The 20,511-nt window shown below is 37.8% G+C and overlaps 1 protein-coding gene across 3 annotated transcripts; it reads left to right on the top strand.

The window, feature by feature from the left end:
- Nucleotides 1–712: 712 nt before the first annotated feature.
- Nucleotides 713–15,818, top strand: LOC129277629 (uncharacterized). Of its 3 annotated transcripts, none has more exons than XM_064110727.1 (8): nucleotides 713–847; nucleotides 5,638–5,885; nucleotides 7,367–7,570; nucleotides 8,567–8,757; nucleotides 9,247–9,379; nucleotides 10,780–10,937; nucleotides 11,710–12,037; nucleotides 13,127–15,818. In XM_064110727.1, exons 2-8 carry the CDS (start codon nucleotides 5,703–5,705, stop codon nucleotides 14,420–14,422), a joined length of 2,493 nt encoding a protein of 830 aa, XP_063966797.1. In that variant the 5' UTR covers nucleotides 713–847; nucleotides 5,638–5,702; the 3' UTR covers nucleotides 14,423–15,818. The 3 variants fall into 3 exon arrangements, with proteins under 3 accessions (XP_063966797.1, XP_063966799.1, XP_063966798.1); XM_064110729.1 differs by having other exon boundaries at nucleotides 720–794; XM_064110728.1 differs by lacking the exon at nucleotides 713–847 and adding an exon at nucleotides 2,872–3,164.
- Nucleotides 15,819–20,511: the final 4,693 nt, after the last annotated feature.

Below are 20,511 nucleotides of genomic sequence, written 5' to 3'. Positions count from 1 at the left end.
TGACCACGCTCAGTGGCACGCTGGTGTAAATTAAGTTGTGTAGAAATCGAAAGCCGTTGCTTAACATACTTATGTGAACAACCTCTTAAAACATTGTATGTTATTCATGCTTATCGAAAGTCAGGAAAGGCATTGTATGCAAATTCATGTTAATCATCTTTAATCAAGGATACAGAATAAGAATTGGTTATCTCTAAATATTCGATGGCACGAATAAAAAAAAAAAAAAAATTATTACCGTGAAGACGCAAGGTATTAATAGGCCTACAAAGATAAGAGAGAGGGAGAAAGAGGGCGAGAGAGGCGTATATAATGGGTCGCTTTTTTAAGAAATCTCTAAACATGGGGTATGGTTGTGTGTTTATGCTGGAAAATCCCTAAACATGGCCCCAATTTAATGGTAGAAAGTCTGGCTTTAAACAAGGGTACTACCGTCCATATTCTCCTCCAATTTTGGGTGATAACCTTTTTTTCCCCTTTTTTTTTGCTTGTCAAATTTTAATAAATCCCTAATAATGGGTACCTCTTTAGCCAAAATGACCCGTAAACATGGGTATGGGTTTTGAACCTTCAGCCGCCCACCCCCTTCCAAACCAAACCTAAGTACCCCCCCCCCCCCCGGTGTTATAATTATTTATCATTTATTCCTATTTGCCCGCTCTGTTTTACTCTTGTTTTACTCTGCGCACTTCGACGACACCATAGAATATTTGTTTATGGACGGTTGAAGGCATGGAAACGAAGTGTGTGTGATCAGCGTTGACTCGCAAGTTTCTAAACAAGGCCTATCAAATGTACGGTAAAGTAGTTCTACTAGGAGTAGAATCAGGAATAAGTTTTGAGAAAGGTATGTATAGAATAATTTTATTGAATGTGTGATCAAACTGTAAAAAATAATCAGCTGGGACCCTTGAGAATTTATAACGACAAAGCAGCTACCGGTAGGCGGTACCCGTACGTTCTCCGACTCCTTCGACTCAGCGTTACACTCGCTGCGCCGGCGGACGCGGCCGGCCAGCAGCGCGGACAGATAGGATAGGTCATGGGATAGGTCGCAGGAGCTGAGCTGAGCTGAGAGTAGCCAGAGGCTCCTAGTCCTAGAGACTAATAGTATACTAATACTAACCTTGCAATAAGTGTGAGTGCCTAGACTAGACATAGGCCCGTATTCTGAAGTCAGGTTTAACTTAAAGTTAAACCACGCCCACGGTCTGGGCTCAGTCACTACTCACTCATCCTACGAACGAGGTTATAATATAACCTCGTTCTCGGCTGTATACCTCTCTATTGTTAAAATATACATTGGTCATTTTCCCCCCATCTGTTGCCCAAAGCATCGCGAATCAGTTCATACTTGAACTGATCCGTTGATGTAAACTGTTATTTTGACAGATATGACTTTAAATTAATAAATATGATATAAAAAATGAATAAAAACTCACCGATTTCTCAACGTGAACCTCATCCAACTGCCTCCATTACGTCTATTGTGTTCGACAGTGACAAATCGAAAAAGAAAAAAGAACTCACGAAACCATAGAGGCTCATCAACCCGTTTGGACCACTGACCATTGATGTTTCGACGAAACTTTGCTTGTAATGAATTCTGGTAAGGAAGTCTTGATAGCCTCAATCAAGACAAATTTGCAATTTTGTTTCATGTTTATACAAAGTCAAAAGTGATACTAGTAGTTGTGAAAGTGGAATGAAATAAGACATTTTTGTATGAAATAAAAAAAAATTAAGGAGAAATTCAGTTGTTTCGATTTTGTTAATTTTCTGTTATGGGACTCTTGATGAAAAAGCCCCTTATTCTTTTCTAATTAATGAACCTGACGATAGAAATACTTTTCACAAAGTTAGGCATTAATTTCCAAATTATTATGTAACAGAAATTCAGAATAACAAACTTTACTGTGGGTCTAATCAGGGGAGAATCCAGGATTTTCCAAAGGGGGAGGGGGTGGTTTCTTTTACAGAAAAAAATAACAAGCTCCCCCCCCCCCCCGTGAAGGAGATTTATGTAACGAATAATTTCACAATTATGATTTGATTTTGATTTATTTTATTTAGTTATTTATTTATTATGATAACAGCTCCTCGCTATACAGTATGAAGTTTCAAGTTTGTTTTCATTGATTTAAAATCCTAACCTAAAGGATTTTCATTAAGAAATAAATAAAATAAAAAATCACTTACCACAAAGGCCTATTTAGGGGTAGATCACAATTTTCAAGGGGAGGGCGGGAAAGTTTCAAGTTAATTTAATTGATTTCAAATCCAAACATAAAGGATTACAATCAAATGAAATTAACAGTACAAATTATCAAACAAAATGGATGCAAAATAAATGTGTTCTATGGCTTTCGAGGGGGTGGGCACGAGCCTGATGTGCTCCCCATCCTGGATAAATAAAAGAAACTCATTAAAAAGAATTGGAACGTAATTATGTTCTGTTTTATCACTTTGTCTTGAGTTTCTTGCCCCTTCCATTCTTTTCACATTTCAGCCTTTACCCATATTAATTTCAGGATGGTACAAAATGTTGGCTTACAAAAGTGATATGATGATGAATATTCCATAATAATATGAAAAATGATAGAAAACCAAAATAATAATATTAATAATTAACCCTTACAATGATAGTACTCAATAAAAGAGAGGCATCGGGGATCGAGAAAAGAAGCAATAACCCCCCCCCCCAAAAAAAAAAAAGGCATCATATTTCCTTTCAGCATACGACAAGATACAGTTCATTATAGAATAAACTAAGCTGATGGCGCTAAAATTATTCTGATGTATAAAATAATAAAAATAAAATATTGTGTGTCAGGGGAGAAAGAGACTACTATCGCTGGATCTTGGATTTCCGAAATAGAAGCATCACCGGAAACAGGTATCTGTGGTGAGAAGCATTTTTATACAGCTTTGTAGAGGACAGTGGTGTGGTCGCTTCCGTTAGCTTTCTTTAATTGAGCACAAGAGGGCGCGTTACATCCTCTACGTAGAAGTCTATGCGCTGCTGAGGATCATGACAAATTTCATCATACATTCTGACGATTTACCGAAGAGTCCTCGAATAATTGACAAGATATAGTTGAGTCCAAGATAAATTCCAGCAACAACGGAAGGAAGATCAACGTTTGGTTCGGGGGGAAAGACTGGTAAGTCAAACTCTCTTACTTTTACATTTTTTATCACAAATTTTGTCTATGAGTACGCCTCACATACCTCTAGTCCCATCCCCTACCTTTTGCTGTTTGGCAAATGGTCGGGGATGACGAGTGGGCTCAGTCACATTAACCCAAGTTCCAGTCTGTGCCTTGATGTTAGGAAACTGCCACTCGTTAGACCTTCATCCATATAATCGTGGTAAGTGCATAATTTCTGTTTTCACAATTCATTTGGAGAAATATTTAGACCATAAATCACGCTAGTCCCGTGAGTATGGTCAAATACACGGTAAGCTCCTGGGCTCCCGCCCGCTGTGCGGGTTAATGTGAGCCTAGACCGTGGGCGTGGTTTAAGTTAAACCTGACTTCAGAATACGGGCCTATGTCTCTAGGCACTCACACGTATTGCGAGGTTAGTATACGGGCCGGAGCTCCCTGGGTTAGGCTCACATGAGTATTACAGACCCCCATTCACTCACGTGTTAAATCATTCATAGCTCATCAAAAAATAAATCCTTCGATAGATTTTGCTTTAATTCACTGATATTAGTCACAATTAACATTAAGGCTTGATATGTCAATCGGGTACTTGTCCAGCTCAATCAAAACTTAAATGGCCTGAAATAAGACTAACCATAATTTCGGCCAGTCCGTTGCCAGAAAAACCCGAACTGCATTGTGGGTAATAATTAAAATGAAATACAAAAATGCAGTCTAGCCTCCCCAAAAGCCTTAATTATGAAAGAGTAGGAACATGACATTGTTTCTATCATTTATATTTTGATATACAAACATTTTGTCTAATTTTAATGAATTATTTTAATCAATAATAAAAGTCATGTGATCTTTACTTACGCGTGTCCGGCATGCTTTGCACGCGGATGAATTACTCTCATGTGCCCAACTCTGTGCTAAAATTATGCCTGTATGGGGAGCCAACATTTCAAAATTTCTGTTTGTATTGTATATTTCTTCTGCTATTTTGTTACCTTTTGCTTTCATAATGAAGCAAAATACTTCACTCAGTTATCATTCCCAGACCATGAATTATGAACAATTTGGGTATCATGAGTTAATAAATTGAATGTGTACTGTTAAGGATCTGTGCCCCAATTGGCTCTCCATAGTTAAACCAGCACAACTTTAAACCAGGGTTACTTTGATTTAAGGTGTGCTTACTCTCCACGGAGCCAGGGATTGCGTCCCATTCATGTGCGTGTATGCAGAAAAAAACTGAAATTTTTGCCCCCAAGATTTCTACTTTCCGAAAAACTAAAGATCTAGATCTATCTAGCCCTAAATGGGATACAACTTCATTTCCGACATTTATACGATATTGATTCCATTTTTATACAAAGAATTCATTAAAAAACGAAGAAATATCTTGAAATGACGGGGAAGACTTGCCGCAATGTTTACGTCGCAATCTTGTTCTCTTTTGTCTTTCGCCAGCCCAAGCTACATGAGGCACATCAAGGACAGAAAATTATCTTGATTTCTTTGCATTTCGCCAAGACGATCCACGCATATCGCGATATGCGTGTTGTCGTCTTGTCGAAATACAAATAACAAAGAGATCAAAATGGTGATGTAAACACGATAGCAAGTTATCCTCGTCTTTTCATTAATAATTTTCTCGTTCTTTTAATGAATTCTTGTTTGAAAATTAAATCGATAACATAGAAATGTCGGAAATGAAGTTGTGTTTCCCTTTACATGATTTAGGGCTAGATCTTTTAGAAGGAAATAAATCTCGGGGGCGAAAGTTTGTGTTTTTTTGGCGGTACATGAATGGGAAGGAATCCCTGGCTCTGTGGAGAGTAAGCATACGTTGGTAAATTATTTTTACTCTTAAGGAGCCTCCTGGCTAGGCCGCAAGGGATGTGCAATTTGCGCATATCAAGTTGGAGTCTCCAGTTTGCTAGGGGATCCAGGGGGGAGAATATCCAGATCAGAAGGTGCTTGGGGTTGGAGTCTCTGCATTTTGTACAAAACTTTGGCGATTTTACATATATAATATATTGCGATCGTGGCTTTTGTCATGGAAAGCAGATGCACAATGTCCATGGACCGATTCTCAGTCGGACAATTGAAACGCCTCGCATGGTTTCAGTTCTCTGGCTGTTGACTGACCAAATGATTGCAGAGAGAGCAGTGAATGAACTCAGATTTATTTCATAAACTTGCCAGTCTCCAAAACAATGTTCCAACAATAATATGGTGGCTAATTCAGATATATAAAAAAAAACCTCAACGTTTTGGGCCTAGATCTATAGGCCAGACGATTTGTTATAAAGCCAATATTAGAGCAGCAAAGACCTGAGCCTACATGTATGTTGAAATAGTCTCCCACTCTCCCCACCCCTTCACCCCTCTTCACAGTCAAGAAAAATAACAGGTCTCCTCTGATCAATACCCCATAAATCTTAATTCTTGTGAAACATACATTCTTTTGTAAATTCAGGATCGGTTATGGAACTACAAAGGAGCACATAAAGTCCATGGTGTGAATTAGAGAAGAACTCAACCATGCTACCCGCTAATCAGATACCCAACCAGCAACGCCAACCCCAGCTCCTCTCATGGCTTCATGAACAACAGCGACCTCGGCTGTTGCGAAATATCATGGAGAAGGAACGCAACATGCAGTTTCTCCGTCAGGCACAAGAAAGGGGTTACTTACAGTCACCCTCGGAGGCTTCAATTATCAAGGTAAGAAACCAAGAATTGTTTATTCACTTGAAAAAAGTGTAAGTTAGCCAAATAATTAATGGAAATAGAGGTTGTTTAATTACACACTTTCTTGATACAATAGCTAAAGTTTAAGTATGATGTTTGAAGATTTATTAAAATTCAATGCAAATTTTCATTTATTTTTTGGTCAAGTATAGGAAATAAAGAAATTAGGAGTATCTCATAAAGGACACAAGAGCACACCTGTTTCTAAAGACATGCATAATATTATAAAACAATACCAAGGATTATTTGAATGAACATAAACAATTCTAAAATTGGGTTTGATAGAAGGGTTTGAAGAGTTTAATAATAAGTTTTAGAGTTCTCGATTGGATCTGTTTCTTTGAATACTTACAATCATGACATCATAAATTGCTTTTGCTTTTAGCCTAAAATAAAACAATACCAAGGATTATTTGAATGAACATAAACAATTCTAATATTGGGTTTGATAGAAGGGTTTGAAGAGTTTAATAATAAGTTATAGAGTTCTCGATTGGATCTGTTTCTTTGAATGCTTACAATCATGACATCATAAACTGCTTTTGCTTTTAGCCTAAAATAAAACAATACCAATGATTATTTGAATGAACATAAACAATTCTAAAATTGGGTTTGATAGAAGGGTTTGAAGAGTTTGATAATAAGTTTTAGAGTCCTCGATTGGATCTGTTTCTTTGAATGCTTACAATCATGACATCATAAATTGCTTTTGCTTTTAGCCTAAAATCAAACTTTATGATCCATATCAGTGTTAAATGGGATAATCTATCCAAACAAAAATTTTATTTGGATAAATAGAGAAAAATAAAATGGGTAATACAGATAAAAAACACAAACAATTATTTTTCTTATTGAACATTTTTCATGGATTTGACTTGATTTGAGCCAGACCCCTCTTTTTCAATATTTTAATGACACCCCCCACACACCTACCACACCTTTTATCGTGATTAATTTGGTCACTTTGCTCCCTTGCTATGTGTAATTTAGAACAGCTTATGCTTTGCCCCTGCCCCTCGGGAGAAAAATATTAAAATGAATATGGCTTCATTTCATCATAGGCCTTTCTACAGATGGGAGTCATGATAGGGTAAATATGTAGAAGTAGAGGTTTTGTGGATGAGTGGATAAGTCTCTGGACTTTGAACTGCGAGGTCCGGGGTTCAAATTCCACTGTAGCACTCGCGTCCTTTGGCAAGGCGTTTATCTGCATTTGTCCCTCATCACCCAGGTGTAGTAAATGGGTAGCCCATAGGAAGGAATTCCTTGAATGCTCAAGTGTCCGATCAGTGTAGCTGTGCTGAAGCCGGGGGAATAGTATGCCGCGCGTAGAAACAGTTGTATAGCTCTTTATAAATGTTGCATATTATTATTATGAATATTACAGATTTGTGTTTGTTTAGTCACATTGATGTCACATATTTTAATGGCTCTCACTCCTTTCGGCCAAACAGGTATGCCAAGAACAACACCAAGATGTGAGAAAGCTTGAGGATGTCTTGCTGATCCGCCTCTGTGGTGTCCACCTTCGGGATGTTGGTGCTGTGGGCGCCTGCATGAATCTCAGGGTCTGTAACCTCGCTGGGAATTACATCCGGAGCTTTGAGGCTCTCTCCGCTTGTAGACGATTAGTCAAGCTGGATCTCCATAGCAACCAGGTTAGTTATTAAGATCAAGGTATATTTCATAACACATATTAAACCAAAGTTACCTTGTGCCCACAGTTCCTATAGATCCACTCTAACCAATGCATCATTTGTATAATATCTCACAAAATGCAATACAGTTTAACATTTGATGAGAAATAACAAAACATGAGTGATCAGTATACAGTAATTCAGTAGAAAAAAGACTATGTTAGTATTAAACATTTGAAGTGCAGATTAGAGACACAGTATGTATAAAGATGAAGATATGAAGGGAGAAAACTAGTGAAAGGCAAAGCTTGTAATTCATTCTTTCCCTAGACATGAGTATTGTCAATTTGTTATAAATTATCAAATTATTATTAAAAAAAGAAGAAATGAATAAGCCATGAGGGTGGGCTGTACATGTAGATGCTTAATAGGATAACTAGGGAGCCCAGGGATCTGTATTCTGGTATGTGTTCAAGATATCATTTTTAAATTTTCATTTAATTTTGTACATGGAAAGATAACTTTTACATCAGTTGACAACATTCCTGAAATTGTTCACAGTACATCAATTCATCCTGCATGATGATACAGACTGCATCGTCTTAGTTCACTCCCTAAATTTTGATATTTTATGGCAAAGAGATGATATCAGCAGTAATGGGACAAATAAAAGAAAAAAAGGTTCAACAAATTTCAATTGCCATTGCCATCAACTAGTCTGCAAACACAGACCCTTGGTTTTTGCAATTTGCATAGTGCATAATGCAGAGTCTGAAGTAGTGAGACTAGATTCACTGTGCACTGTGGCATGAGAAATTTGTCTCACAAATGTTTACATATTTGACACAGACAGAGAGGGTGGAGTCTAGTCTTCACTCTACACATGGTTTTGCTTAAACTGTCAAATTTGAGTCTGTGCTTGCAGACTAGCTATCGACAGGGCATACGCACCCATGACCTCCAATGGCCTTGGACTAATTTTAAGCCCTAACAAAGCATAATTTTGTCTTGTCACAGATCAACCAGTTACCTGATGAGAAGTTTTGGGCGGGTATGAATGAGCTGAGAGCGGTTTATCTCCATGACAACAGCATCAGTCGATTGGACTACTTGCAAGCTGTGGGGGCAGCACCTAACCTCCAGCTCATGACCTTATATGATACACCAATCAGCCTGAAGATGACATACAGACATCACGTCGTTAACAGGTTAGTATTTATGGATTTCTCCTTGGCCCTTGTTATATAATTATATTATTTTAATTTAGGACCCAGCCAAAATGAATTTTCTTTATCTTCATGTAAAACAGCCAACAAGAAACACATACTTGGTACTTTTGGGGATGTATCAAAACTTGAAGTAGGCTTTAACAAAGATACTACAAGGGGAAGATCAGACACTTCAGTGATTTTTTTGAAACGCTTGATTCATGCTCATGGGGAAGGGCGCCCACAAGCGTTGAGTAAGTAAACCATCGCCCCCCCCCCCCCCTCTAAACAAATAGCCTAATTAGGGTTAAGCTTAAATGCAATGAAGCAGTAGCATGCACTGTAATGTTTGTGATGATGGATAATTCAGGAAATTTAAATGTGAGTATGGCTTGAAAACTGTTCTTTAAGTTTGATTAAGATGTCTCTATATAGGTTGGTATATGTGTGAGTGTGACTTGAAGTTTTGACTTTTTTTTTTTTTAATAGTGTTTGGTCTTTGAAGGCTCTAGACAACCATGTAATATCAGATGAAGAGATCATAGAAGATGCATTCTTTGGAGATCATTTCAGCATGCTAAACTCATCATTTTACATCAATATGATCCTGCCTTACAAACAAGTAAGTTGTTAATTTCTAGGCCTTGCTGGCTTGAAGCCTTGTGATTGACTTGGAATGAGAGTAAGAGGGACTGGCGCTCTAGGATGATCTGAATGCGGGATATTGGTTGCAAACTCCTACTGAACATTTAGAGACACAGTTTAATACAGTCTCGTAACTGGGCACCTTGGATGGGGATTCATTCCTTGTAATGCTTGTTCCCTGGGGTGATGGCAATCACCACCTTGAGCACTATACTAATTGGAGTGCCTTCTAAGATGCAGTGTTTTTTCCCAATTCATAATTTATAGAAATAATGTATGACCGTTTTTGGAGAATAAACCCCTCTCCCCCACAAAGTACATTGCTTTTTATTTTATGACTGGATCAAAGGTAAAAATTTGTACCTTTTTGAAAATGAAATGTAATTAAAAGCTGTTTGAAATGAAAGAGATATCAAAATTGTCAATTTCCTAGATCCTTGGTTTTTATCTCATGTATTTCATTTCCATGTTGTGTGCATGGTTTTGATATTCCTTCCTTCCAGGGAAAAATAAAATTGCATGGGGGCTTGGGACAATTCCCCCCCCCCCCCCAATGCTGAAATGAGCCCTGGAGAAGCCCCATAAAAAGTTTAATTTCACAACATTATATTCATACCAAATCAATTTGTCATAAAAGAAAAGAAATGTATACACAGGGTTTGTTTATAAGAAAAAGAATAATTGTTATAGTGCTTAGTATTTGTAATGTTTCTATTTAAATCACTTTATATTGTAACATATTTATTACCCCAGTGTAAGTCCCTTAGAGCAAACGCTCATGGTGGGATACACCAACTATATGATATATATTCAACAGGAAGAAAGGAAGAAGGGCTAGTAAAGTGGGGGCGTCGTGGTCTAGTGGTTAAGACTCTTGTCTTTCAATCTGAAGGACGGGGGTTTGATTCCAAGCCATGGCGTGTTTTCCTTCAGCAAGAAATTTACCCACATTGTGCTGCACTCAACCCAGGTGAGGTAAATGGGTACCGGCGGGAAGTAATTCCTCAGAAAGCTGTGCGCACCGGAATCGGTAGACTAGCTGAGCCAGGGTAATATAGGAGTGCCTTGAGCACCTAACAAGGTGGATACGTGCGCTATACAAATCCTATATTATTATTATGAAAGGAGTTGAGAGAAAAAAGAATGGATCAAGTGAGGGAGAAGTGAGCATGATCGCGGGCACCAGTTACTGCAGCAAATAGGAGAGTACATGTACATGCAGGATTGAATAATATTATTTTAAGCAAGGGCATAAAAAAACCTGCGTATGACAATAAATAAAAGAAAAGTGATTCCAGGATACTGTCGCAAGCTTCTCAAAAAAACAAAATGTGCCCTGGGTTTGGTTTATTTTGATTTGATCTCAATCTTTCACAGGTTTCAAGTGTAGCTGTTGAGCTGGCCCATGTCAGAGCCGTGCTACGTATGGTGTCCCACATCCAGGCTAAACATTCGCCGGTCCTTATCATCCAGCGGTACATTCGAGGCTGGCTAACACGCAAGGCATTTAATATCATGGCAAGAACCAAAGTATGGTAAGTCAACATGGTTTTTTATTGGATGGTATGCAATGGCACGAACAGTGATTTCTAAAGATTTTGTGTGTTGGCCAGTGGAACTAGAGGATCTCCACCATAGGATGCTGCACAATATACCAAGAGGGTGGGGGGCACTTGATTAGCCCCCTTCCCATGCATAATGGGTAAAGAGGGGGGCACATTTTCCCAAGGAAAAAATTTGACAAGCAAAAAAAAAGGTTTTCAATCAAAAAAGAGGCTGATGTATTTTGTTGAGATTGAGATAGACCAGAAAATCTACAAACTTATATTTAAAAATAAATGTTATAAAAAATATTTTTTGGAAAACCTAAGTCATTTTTATGCAGATTCACATTATTTACATAAAACAAACACCAAAATCCAACTCTTTAAGTCCTTAGGATTGAGAGACATTGTCAAAATAATATGGTCCATTTATATAGCGCAGCTACTATAATTGCATATACTCTACTGCGCTTGATACTTGGTATTACCCCGGCTGTAGCTCAGTGTGTCAAGGAATAAATCCTACCGGGTACCCATTCACCTCCCCAGGGTTGAGTGCAACATAATGATGGAAAATTTCTTGCAGCAGGAAAACACGCCATGGCTGTGGATTCGAAACCACGTCCCTCTGATTGAAAGAATAGAGTCGTAACCACTAGACCACGACACCTCCACAAAAATGATGTGTACAAATTAACCTGTCGAAACGATGTACATTTGATTTAATTGCTGTTTTAAATATTCTGACTTCGTGCGTCATTAGGGCTATTGTAACTATCCAACGCTACTGGAGGGCATACAAAGGACTGGTATGGAAGCCACCAACCACTGAGAAGAAAGGACGAGCTGCCCCGCCCTCTACAGCAGCACTTGCTGTCCTTCCCACCAAGGTACCTTCCACTGTCCCCAAGGCCATCTCCCCTGGCCCAGCCATGAGCAGTACGGCCACCGAGACATCCATCTCAAGGATGGACTACGATACATACCTCAAGAATAGGAGACCGGGATCGAAGTCACCCGTCAGCCATTCCGTGGCAGAGAGGAGGCAGAGACTTGCAGAACTGCAGCATGGGAAACTTGTGGAGGAAAAGGTGGGTAATAAACCATGGGACATGAAATTCCATTTAAAAAAAGAGAATAGCTTTTTTATTTGTCATTGCAATACTGTGATGTCTTGCCTAATGTACCCTTTGTAGAATAATTCATGTCTTAAAGTCAAGTTCACTTTAATGAAAAGGGTAATATGAAGGAATAGAGAAAAGAGTCAAGCAACTGTAAAATTGAAAATTTCATCAAGATTGTATATAAAATAAGAAAGTTGTGTCATTTCAAAGGTTTGTTTATTTTCACAAAATAGATATATTCACATCATTTCAGTTTACTTGATGTCCTACAGTCATGCTTATTTTCTATGTTACTGTACGAAGTATTGAACGTTTTTTTTTATAAAGATTTGAGGATATGGTAGATCTCCACCAAAACACAAAAGATTCGACTGAAGATGTTTTAACATTTTTTTGTGAGGAATCAAACCCAATCAATTCTACATTATTAGAGAAAAAAATTGTCATATCTGTCATTTTTTACATCCTGTTGTAATTATGTTTTTTTTTAATCAGTTTCTGACTTGTTGGTTTTCTCGTCCAGCAATTCATATCAACTTTATTTTGTAGATAGGGGTGGGCGTAGACTTGACCTTTGAAAAAAATGGCAAAGCATCAGAGCTCAGCAGGCAATGTTTGGGAAATTATCTTAAGTCAAAGTTAGTTGATATGTCACATGTCTACTTTTGTTGAATTTGTGTGATAAATAATCACTGATTGTAAAGGCCACATTTAAGCTACCGGTAATATCCCATTGACATGCCTCAAAGAACCATGGTCCATTCAGCTCTTACATACAGCTCATCAACCAGTGGCGTGTTTCATGGAATGTCCTGTCAGTGATTTTCATTGATACATTTGATCTGAGCCAGTCAGGTGAAACGGATTTCAGTAGCTTATAACAAATAGTCATTATTCCTTTCATAAAACGCTCCCGTGATTCCTCCTCACAGTGTTCCGTAAGAATTTTTCCATGAGATAATGCAGAACAACTCATACTGAAAAAAAGAAGTTTGTGTACATTATATTTCAACAGTCATAAAACGATTGATTTTTATCTATTTTATTTCCGTATAGGATTCCATCACAACACCCACAACTGCAGATGGGTTTGTTAAACGAAGAGCGAACGTTGTAGCGAAGATGAGACAACTTCATGGTGACCTCCATCTTGTTTCTGATGAACATCCTTTCTTAGAAGGATTTGGACCAGGTGATCCAAGACCAGGTCTGAGTCGTAGCATGGGTCAGGATTTCAAGAAGCCAAGGAAACCTAAAGAGAAGAAGACTAAGAGGAAGAAGTCTAAGACCGTTCCTGAGTTGTTAGGTGCATTGTCAGATAGTGAACTGTTGAGAGACCGCTCTTCGGATGAATATTCAGATGAGGAAGACACAGTGGTGATTAAATTCAGACTGTCTGGGTTGAGACCAGCGGTGAATAGACTAGACCCGGTGCAGGACATTCTCATATCAAAGCGAGAGGCTGGTCAAGATGTGAGGATGGGACTAGCGGCAGCCTTCACCCATAAGATGAGGACTACGGAACCGCCTCAGAAGCCTGTCCACAAGAAACCGATGAACGCTGATCAGAAGCTATTTGCTCGAGCTCAGGGAACGATGGGAATGTCATGTTTGAATGCAGTGATGCAGGCGTACCGGGACCGAGAGACATCAGATAAGCTCTCCGCCAAGGTGGACAAGGTGGCCATGATTAGAGAGCAGAAGGCTGAAGGCAAACTCAGGGCAAAGAACTTCCTGGAAGAGAAACGCCTCAAAGCCATGCAAAAACGTGACAAGGAGATCACCAGGATCTCACATGCATATGAAAAGCAGGCTAACAGAGAGATCGAGGAGCTGGAGAAGAGGCGTGAGCTCCGAGGCAAAGATTCAGAGATCACTGGCAGGGTGCGCAAGGAGAACACATTCAGTCATGAATTTGGTAGTCAGCACACATCAATATCCAATGCATTGCTTCGCCATGACAGACAAGCAAGAGGTGAGAAGCTGTTACAAGAGAAAGAGGACTTTGTCCAAGCCGAGCACAAGCATGAAATGAGCCAGCGAGAACTGGTGCGTAGGTACCTAGAGCATCGGCAATTGATGCGACAAGCGCAGGTTGCTGTTGAGAAGGCAGCGCATGATACAAGAGTAGCGGAAGAACACAATGACCACCTGATGGATGCCAGGATGAACGTCTCGAGGCAGAGAGAGAAATCAAGACGTTTCCAGGCATTTTACCCCCTTCCTAAATGCCCCACCAATCCTGTTCTACCCCCGGTAAGAAGAGAAGGCAAACCTGGTCAGTGGGATACCCTGATCTCCATGTATGAAGGAAGAGTGGGAAACCACCCAGCAATCATGGGTACTCTCTGATTCTCCCAAGAATTCCATCTTACCATTATCAAACCTTTGAAGAGTGTACACGTATCTTCTTGCTTTGGATAAGATCGAACATTTTGGTGTAGTTATTACCTCTAGGTCATTCTTGTTCTTACATAATTAAGGCCATAAGCAGAAAAACACTCCTAATTGTGGAGAAAATATTGATACCTCACAGGGACTTTGCTAGAAGTTGGTGAAAAGCGCCATTATGGACTAGCTTTGAAGTTTGCCATGTCAACTTAACCAATATTCTCTTTGGAAAATTCCTTAAAGAGGGAAATGGAATGTTTTTATTTTGTGGATAAGAGAGGCTTTATCATCATATTTGATTATATCAAGATCAGTTCATCATTCTGATTTCAAGAGGCTACATTTCATAATATCATCATCATGTCTTCCTTCTTAATCGGCTGATTATGAAATGAGACCAAAATCTTGGAATTATTAAGATTTTCTGAAAAAAAACCCACAAAATAAATGATCATGGTGACAAGTTTTGTATCAAATTAGTGAATGTTGGTATTTTTCTATTTCAAGAAAAAAATTACTTTTCTCAATGAAATGAGGTCAATTATTCAGGGTTTAAAAAACATTTTATATTCATAAAATTCTATTCGAATGCAGATTGTATTTTCTTATTTGTTTATCATTTTATTATGATGGACATGAAATGCACATGAGTACACAATTTTTCTTCGTCTTCCAATAATGTTTACAGTCAGTTTGTATTGGTGCACGCCTGCACCCCAGGGCCGCACCTCGGGGGTGTACCTTACCTGATTATTTTGAATTGTAAATATTCAACCAAATAACATCATTGTATGGGCCAAAATCTTGGAATTATTAAGCCTCTCTGACAAAAATAATGAATAAATAATATATCAAATGAGTTGAATGTTGGTATCTTCTATTTCAAGAACAAAATACAATTTCCTCAGTGAAATGAGGTCAATTATTCAGTGTTTCAAAAAATAAAGTGGAAGAAAGAAAATACATTTTTGATTTGTAGCATTTTTTTATGATTCAAGGATATAAAATTTTATACCAATGCATGTTGTATATTCTTATTTGTTTAATGTGTTTACCTATATTTTTTCATGTTGGAACATGAGGTACACACGAGCTCACAATCTTTCATTGTCTTCCAATAATGTTTACACTCAATTTCTTATTGCTGCCCCCCCCCCCCGGACGTACCCCACCTGATCATTTTGAATTGTAAATATTCAACCAAATAACATCATTGTATACAAGTTTTAAAAGAAAAACATTTATATAGAAATGAAAAGCAACATGAAAAATTGGTGACAGTCATATTTGTACAGCTGTATTTCAAGTGCAATATTTCTCTCTTTATGTTTATTTTTGTTTGATGCTTTATTTTTTTGTGAGGTGTTTAATTTGCAATAAAGCTTTTTTTCACCTTCTGGTAATAACTAATTTTTTTTTTTAATCATGGTTATTTGTATGTGTGTAAAATTAAAAAATAACATGTTATGACCATGGTATTTTACGATTCTGAAGGGGGGGGGGGGGGAAGGAGGGGGAAATGAGAACAAAATCCAAGAGAATGGGAGTGGAATAGATAGTGAGTGGTGGAATATTGGGTAAGACAGGAGGTTTCAAGAAGACAGGCTTAAAGTATAGAGGAAAATGCAGAGAGAAGTAGGGATTCACAGAGAGAATGTATGAGACAAAAATACAAAAGGGGGAGGGGGGATTAGAGACAAAGAGGGAGAGAGGAGGGGAAGGGAAGGGGGTTAGAAAGAGAAAAGAGGCGAATAGAATGAGATGGCTATACAACAGTGAGATTGAGAGAGGGAGAGAAGAATAGAGACGGGAAAAGAGAGACAGAGGGCGGAAAGTAAGAAAGAAAGAATGATTTTATATCTCTGTAACTTTTACAAGTTTGCATTTACTCAACCAAAATTAGAAGCTGTGGAGATGCAGAGACCTCACACGCCACTCCAAAGGATATATAGGTAGTTATTGCTATAATAATTTTGTTGAAGATGATGACTTATTATTTTCACGCACATATCCTGCTCAAGAATTAAAGAGGTCGTATATTTACTTCCAAAGAAATCAAAATGCTTTTTTTTATTTTGCGGGGTGCATCCGCACATTCCGCCGCCCCCTCCCCTGGATCCGCGCCTGATAATAGGATAAAATAATGTTACAGACACTCTGGTTACAGAGAAATAGCTCCATCTACGACCATGAGAAGACGGGGTCGTGTCTATCGGATGGTGTCTTTAAAGGTCGCTCCCAGACGTAAATAATATTTCTTTGATATACGTCTGTAAAAAATCAATTACACAGTCTCTCACCCCCCCCCCCCCCCACATACACGCATTGATCTACGATTGGAATAAAGTTCCACATCTTTTCTACAGAAGGAACAATATCAAGTCTTACATGCCTTACACACACTGGCCTATAAAAAAAAAGAAAAAAGAATCGTACATAAATCGTACATATAGTATATATAAAAAAATCACAATAAGTTGATTATTAACAATGATTCCATTATAATTATAATTATCGCCTTTAAGTTAATTAAATCACGATTAGCAAACGTTACGCGGGAAAAAGGATAAAGCCAGAGTTTGATGTGTTGAGGAGGGGGGTCACATACATAGACGTGCTGGGGAAGGGGTCGTAAAGGAGGTGGTCTACCTTTCGTTCCTTGGAAGGTTCTTAAAAGGACTTCGATGCATTTTGGTGAGCTGACAAGAATTAATTGTAAGGGTACGGTTTTTCTTTTTATGATATCTCAATCGACATGGGAATTTGTTTAGCCCCCCCCCCCCCCCATGTAGATACATGCGTGACCCTTTGTGCTTCTCCACAGAACTTGTTACAAAATAAATTTACGAATAAAAAAATAAAACCCTCTCAGGACATTGACGATACAAGCCAATCTTCCGGGAACATGGAGAGTTATTGGGATTGTTCACGACAGCCATGACATTTTATTACGAGGAAAACTGTCAACCCCGGTACAAGACAGTTACGATCGCAATTTGTGCAATTTCAGCTGCGCTCGCAATGGTGTTTAACTTAAATCAAATCATTTATTTAGAGGAGGTTGTTTGAATATGGCATAGCCATGATAATTTGCGGGGGAATAGTAGAGCCATGCACGTTAGCAGATTTTGAAAATCTTGCGAAACCTGTTTAAGTTTTATGAAGTTAGTAAAAGTATTGTATTTTATTATTCTGAAACGGACTGTTGTAAATTGTATGGACTGTATATAGGCCTAAGATAATGATCCACTTACCAAAGTATGATATGATATGATATGTGACATTTGTATGAAGTGGAGGAGCCGTGGTAGTGGTTCTGACTCTCGCCTTGTAAACAGAGGGTCGTGTGTTCGAATCCCACCGCGGTCTGGCGTCCTTTGGGAAGGCGTTAATCCACATTTTGCCACTCTCGACCCAGGTGCTAAATGGGTACCCGGTAGGATGTGAAAGTCATTGTAGCTTGTCCAGTACTGTGTGCGCCTCACCGGCGACTGACTGGAATACTCCCCAGGGAGTGGAGGATGTGCACACATTGTGTGCGGGAATGACTGATTGAATCCGATGACCGGGGTAATAATATATCTGTAAAGCGCTTAGACACGTCGTTCCGATGTATTAGGCGCTATATAAAAAACGGATTATTATTATTATTATGATGATGTATATATCATGAAGCATATCGTGATGATTAATCCAATATGCAAATCCACTCATATTGGATGATTTATTGATGGGATTGATTTACAATGAAATTATTGTTAGCTTATTCCATTGTTAGCTTATTCCATTGTAATGTTAACAATGAAACTATGGGCTCAACAATAGTGGATAGGGGATTGATCATTATTATTCTGCTGTGATTCGACAATATCGTATTAAGATACGTTATCATAGCGAACATTTATTAAAATGAATAATAATAATAAAAAATCATAATCCAAGATAACAATGAAAATTCAGCTCCAATCATTTCCTTTCCATTACTATTATAGTTAGTAGTCTTCGTAGATATGTAATAATATTAAAACAATTAATGTGTATGTTCGTAAATAAATACAAATTAGCAAATCATGGATCACTGGTAAATATTGTAATTGTTTTGAGATTGAAGTTATTTACCTATGAAAAATAAATATATTTAAAATATGATTCTTTTATCTAAAAACATGAAATTGGAAAGGGAAGGTAAGTAAACAATTTTTTTTTTTTTTTTACAGTGGTGTCATAAATGGTAAACCTATTTTTCTTTTTATTATTTATATAGATACATTCGTAAACAAGTAACATTAAGAGAAAAGTTATTTTCGACTCGTTTAACCAAAGTCATTTGTTTCAACTATAAGTCTTTTGAAAAGAACATCTCAACTTAAAATGTGAGTGTTCTCATAAAACACTTTGTAATACCAAAATAAATGGGTGCACTACACATTTGATCCGATTCTATCACAACCTGGACTGTTGTGTCTCACTGTAAAGGTCTGTAGATCGAGAGATAATAAATTAATATTATTTTGAAAATGTCAACGAACTCACACTCGCTTTCTCTCACTCTGCCTCTATTATTGTCGAATGTGTTTTATGTTTTCAATCGTGGATGATAACAGTGGCAGGTTAAAACAACAAAGTATTGTTTATGATTCGCCATGAAATTTTATATCAAAGACATTACAGAGAGTTCGAGACCGTCTAAAGCTCCCCATGCTAAAATTACAATAAGTATTGTGGTTGTTTTGAGATTGATTTTATTTACCATCAAAAACATGAATATATAAAAAGATATTATTCTTTTATCTAAAAAAATAAATTCGAAATGACATGTAAGAGGACAAAAATGCTTTTTGTTATATTACAATGGCGTAATAAATGGTATACCTATTTTCTTTATATATTTCTATAGACACATATTTCGTAAACAAGGAACATTAACGTTACCACTATTTGAATATGCCACTCTATTACGCTTTATTTAAAAAAAACTACTTTCACTGTAAAATTTGGCTTGAAAGAGTTCAGATTCTTTCCTTGAAAATACGGTATTTTATTTTTATTTTTGACAGTGAAGAAACTGTTTTACTCACGTGTATACGGCTTACGAGCATTTTACATGGAAGGGGGGGGGGGGGCTATGACCACCCCCACGAAGACAGAGGTTTGGATTAGAGTTCAAACAAGTGTTTCACGACGTCTTGTTATTTTTTTAAGGATTTTTTTATCGTCTATTGGGTGATTTTCAGAATGGCAATGGAAATAGTTAGGGTAACTGTATTTTGTTGAGATTAGATATTTTGCGTTCGGCTCCATAGCATTAAGACATTTTCGCAATCACTATGCCAACGCTTTCTATAACACAGGGAATCTATTGTCAAACACCATTCAATGTCAAAACAGCCTTTGTCGGAAATCGGCGAATCAAAACATCAGTGTCGTCCTGGACTCTGGACGAACGATTTGCAATATTTTCTTCGGACGATCTGCTGTCTCTATTCACCAACTTCCGACCAAAATCTCTCAGCTGTCCATTGTCATTTGACTTGCATTTTTAAATGAAGTGGTGCGTTGTAGAAAGTATCTTCTAGTCCGGTCTGTTAGCGTCAAATATGCCCTAATTGTGGACACGGTGGACAAAAGCATGATTTTTTCTCCAGGCCTTTGTTTATGTATAAGAATTAAAAATGGGGTATGCTCCAAAAAATCTGACTGCAGGAACAGAGAAAAAATGGGTGAAAATGTCAGAATTTATGAGTTTAGATTGGTCTGATATATAGACTAGCACCAGTGCAAAACTCAATAGCAGTGCATTATTTTGCATTGATTTAGTTCTTGAATTCAGACCCTTTTTGAACAGATGTTCTGTTTGTCCTCACATCTCAATGCACCAAATAGCTGAATGCAGATGCTAAACAAGCCGAAGGGTGGTGGTGGAGGGGGTTGAATGTTGGTGTGTATGTACATATTTTGGTCTTGGGGTAAAGATGTGCAAAACACATTTTTTGTATGTGTTGGAATTGGTGCTGCCATGGTAACAGTGTATTATGGCAAAAATAAGGTAA

This window comes from Lytechinus pictus, chromosome 15 (assembly GCF_037042905.1).
Source record: "Lytechinus pictus isolate F3 Inbred chromosome 15, Lp3.0, whole genome shotgun sequence".
NCBI lineage: Eukaryota > Metazoa > Echinodermata > Echinoidea > Temnopleuroida > Toxopneustidae > Lytechinus > Lytechinus pictus.
This window is presented reverse-complemented; position numbering and strand designations above follow the sequence as displayed.

Excerpts from the sequence above, each read along its gene's own strand:
- LOC129277629 (XM_064110727.1), top strand. The coding sequence starts at position 5,703 with ATGCTACCCGCTAATCAGATACCCAACCAGCAACGCCAACCCCAGCTC. Across the intron at positions 5,886-7,366 it reads CGGAGGCTTCAATTATCAAG|GTATGCCAAGAACAACACCA; the intron begins GTAAGAAACCAA and ends TCGGCCAAACAG. Across the intron at positions 8,758-9,246 it reads AGACATCACGTCGTTAACAG|TGTTTGGTCTTTGAAGGCTC; the intron begins GTTAGTATTTAT and ends TTTTTTTAATAG.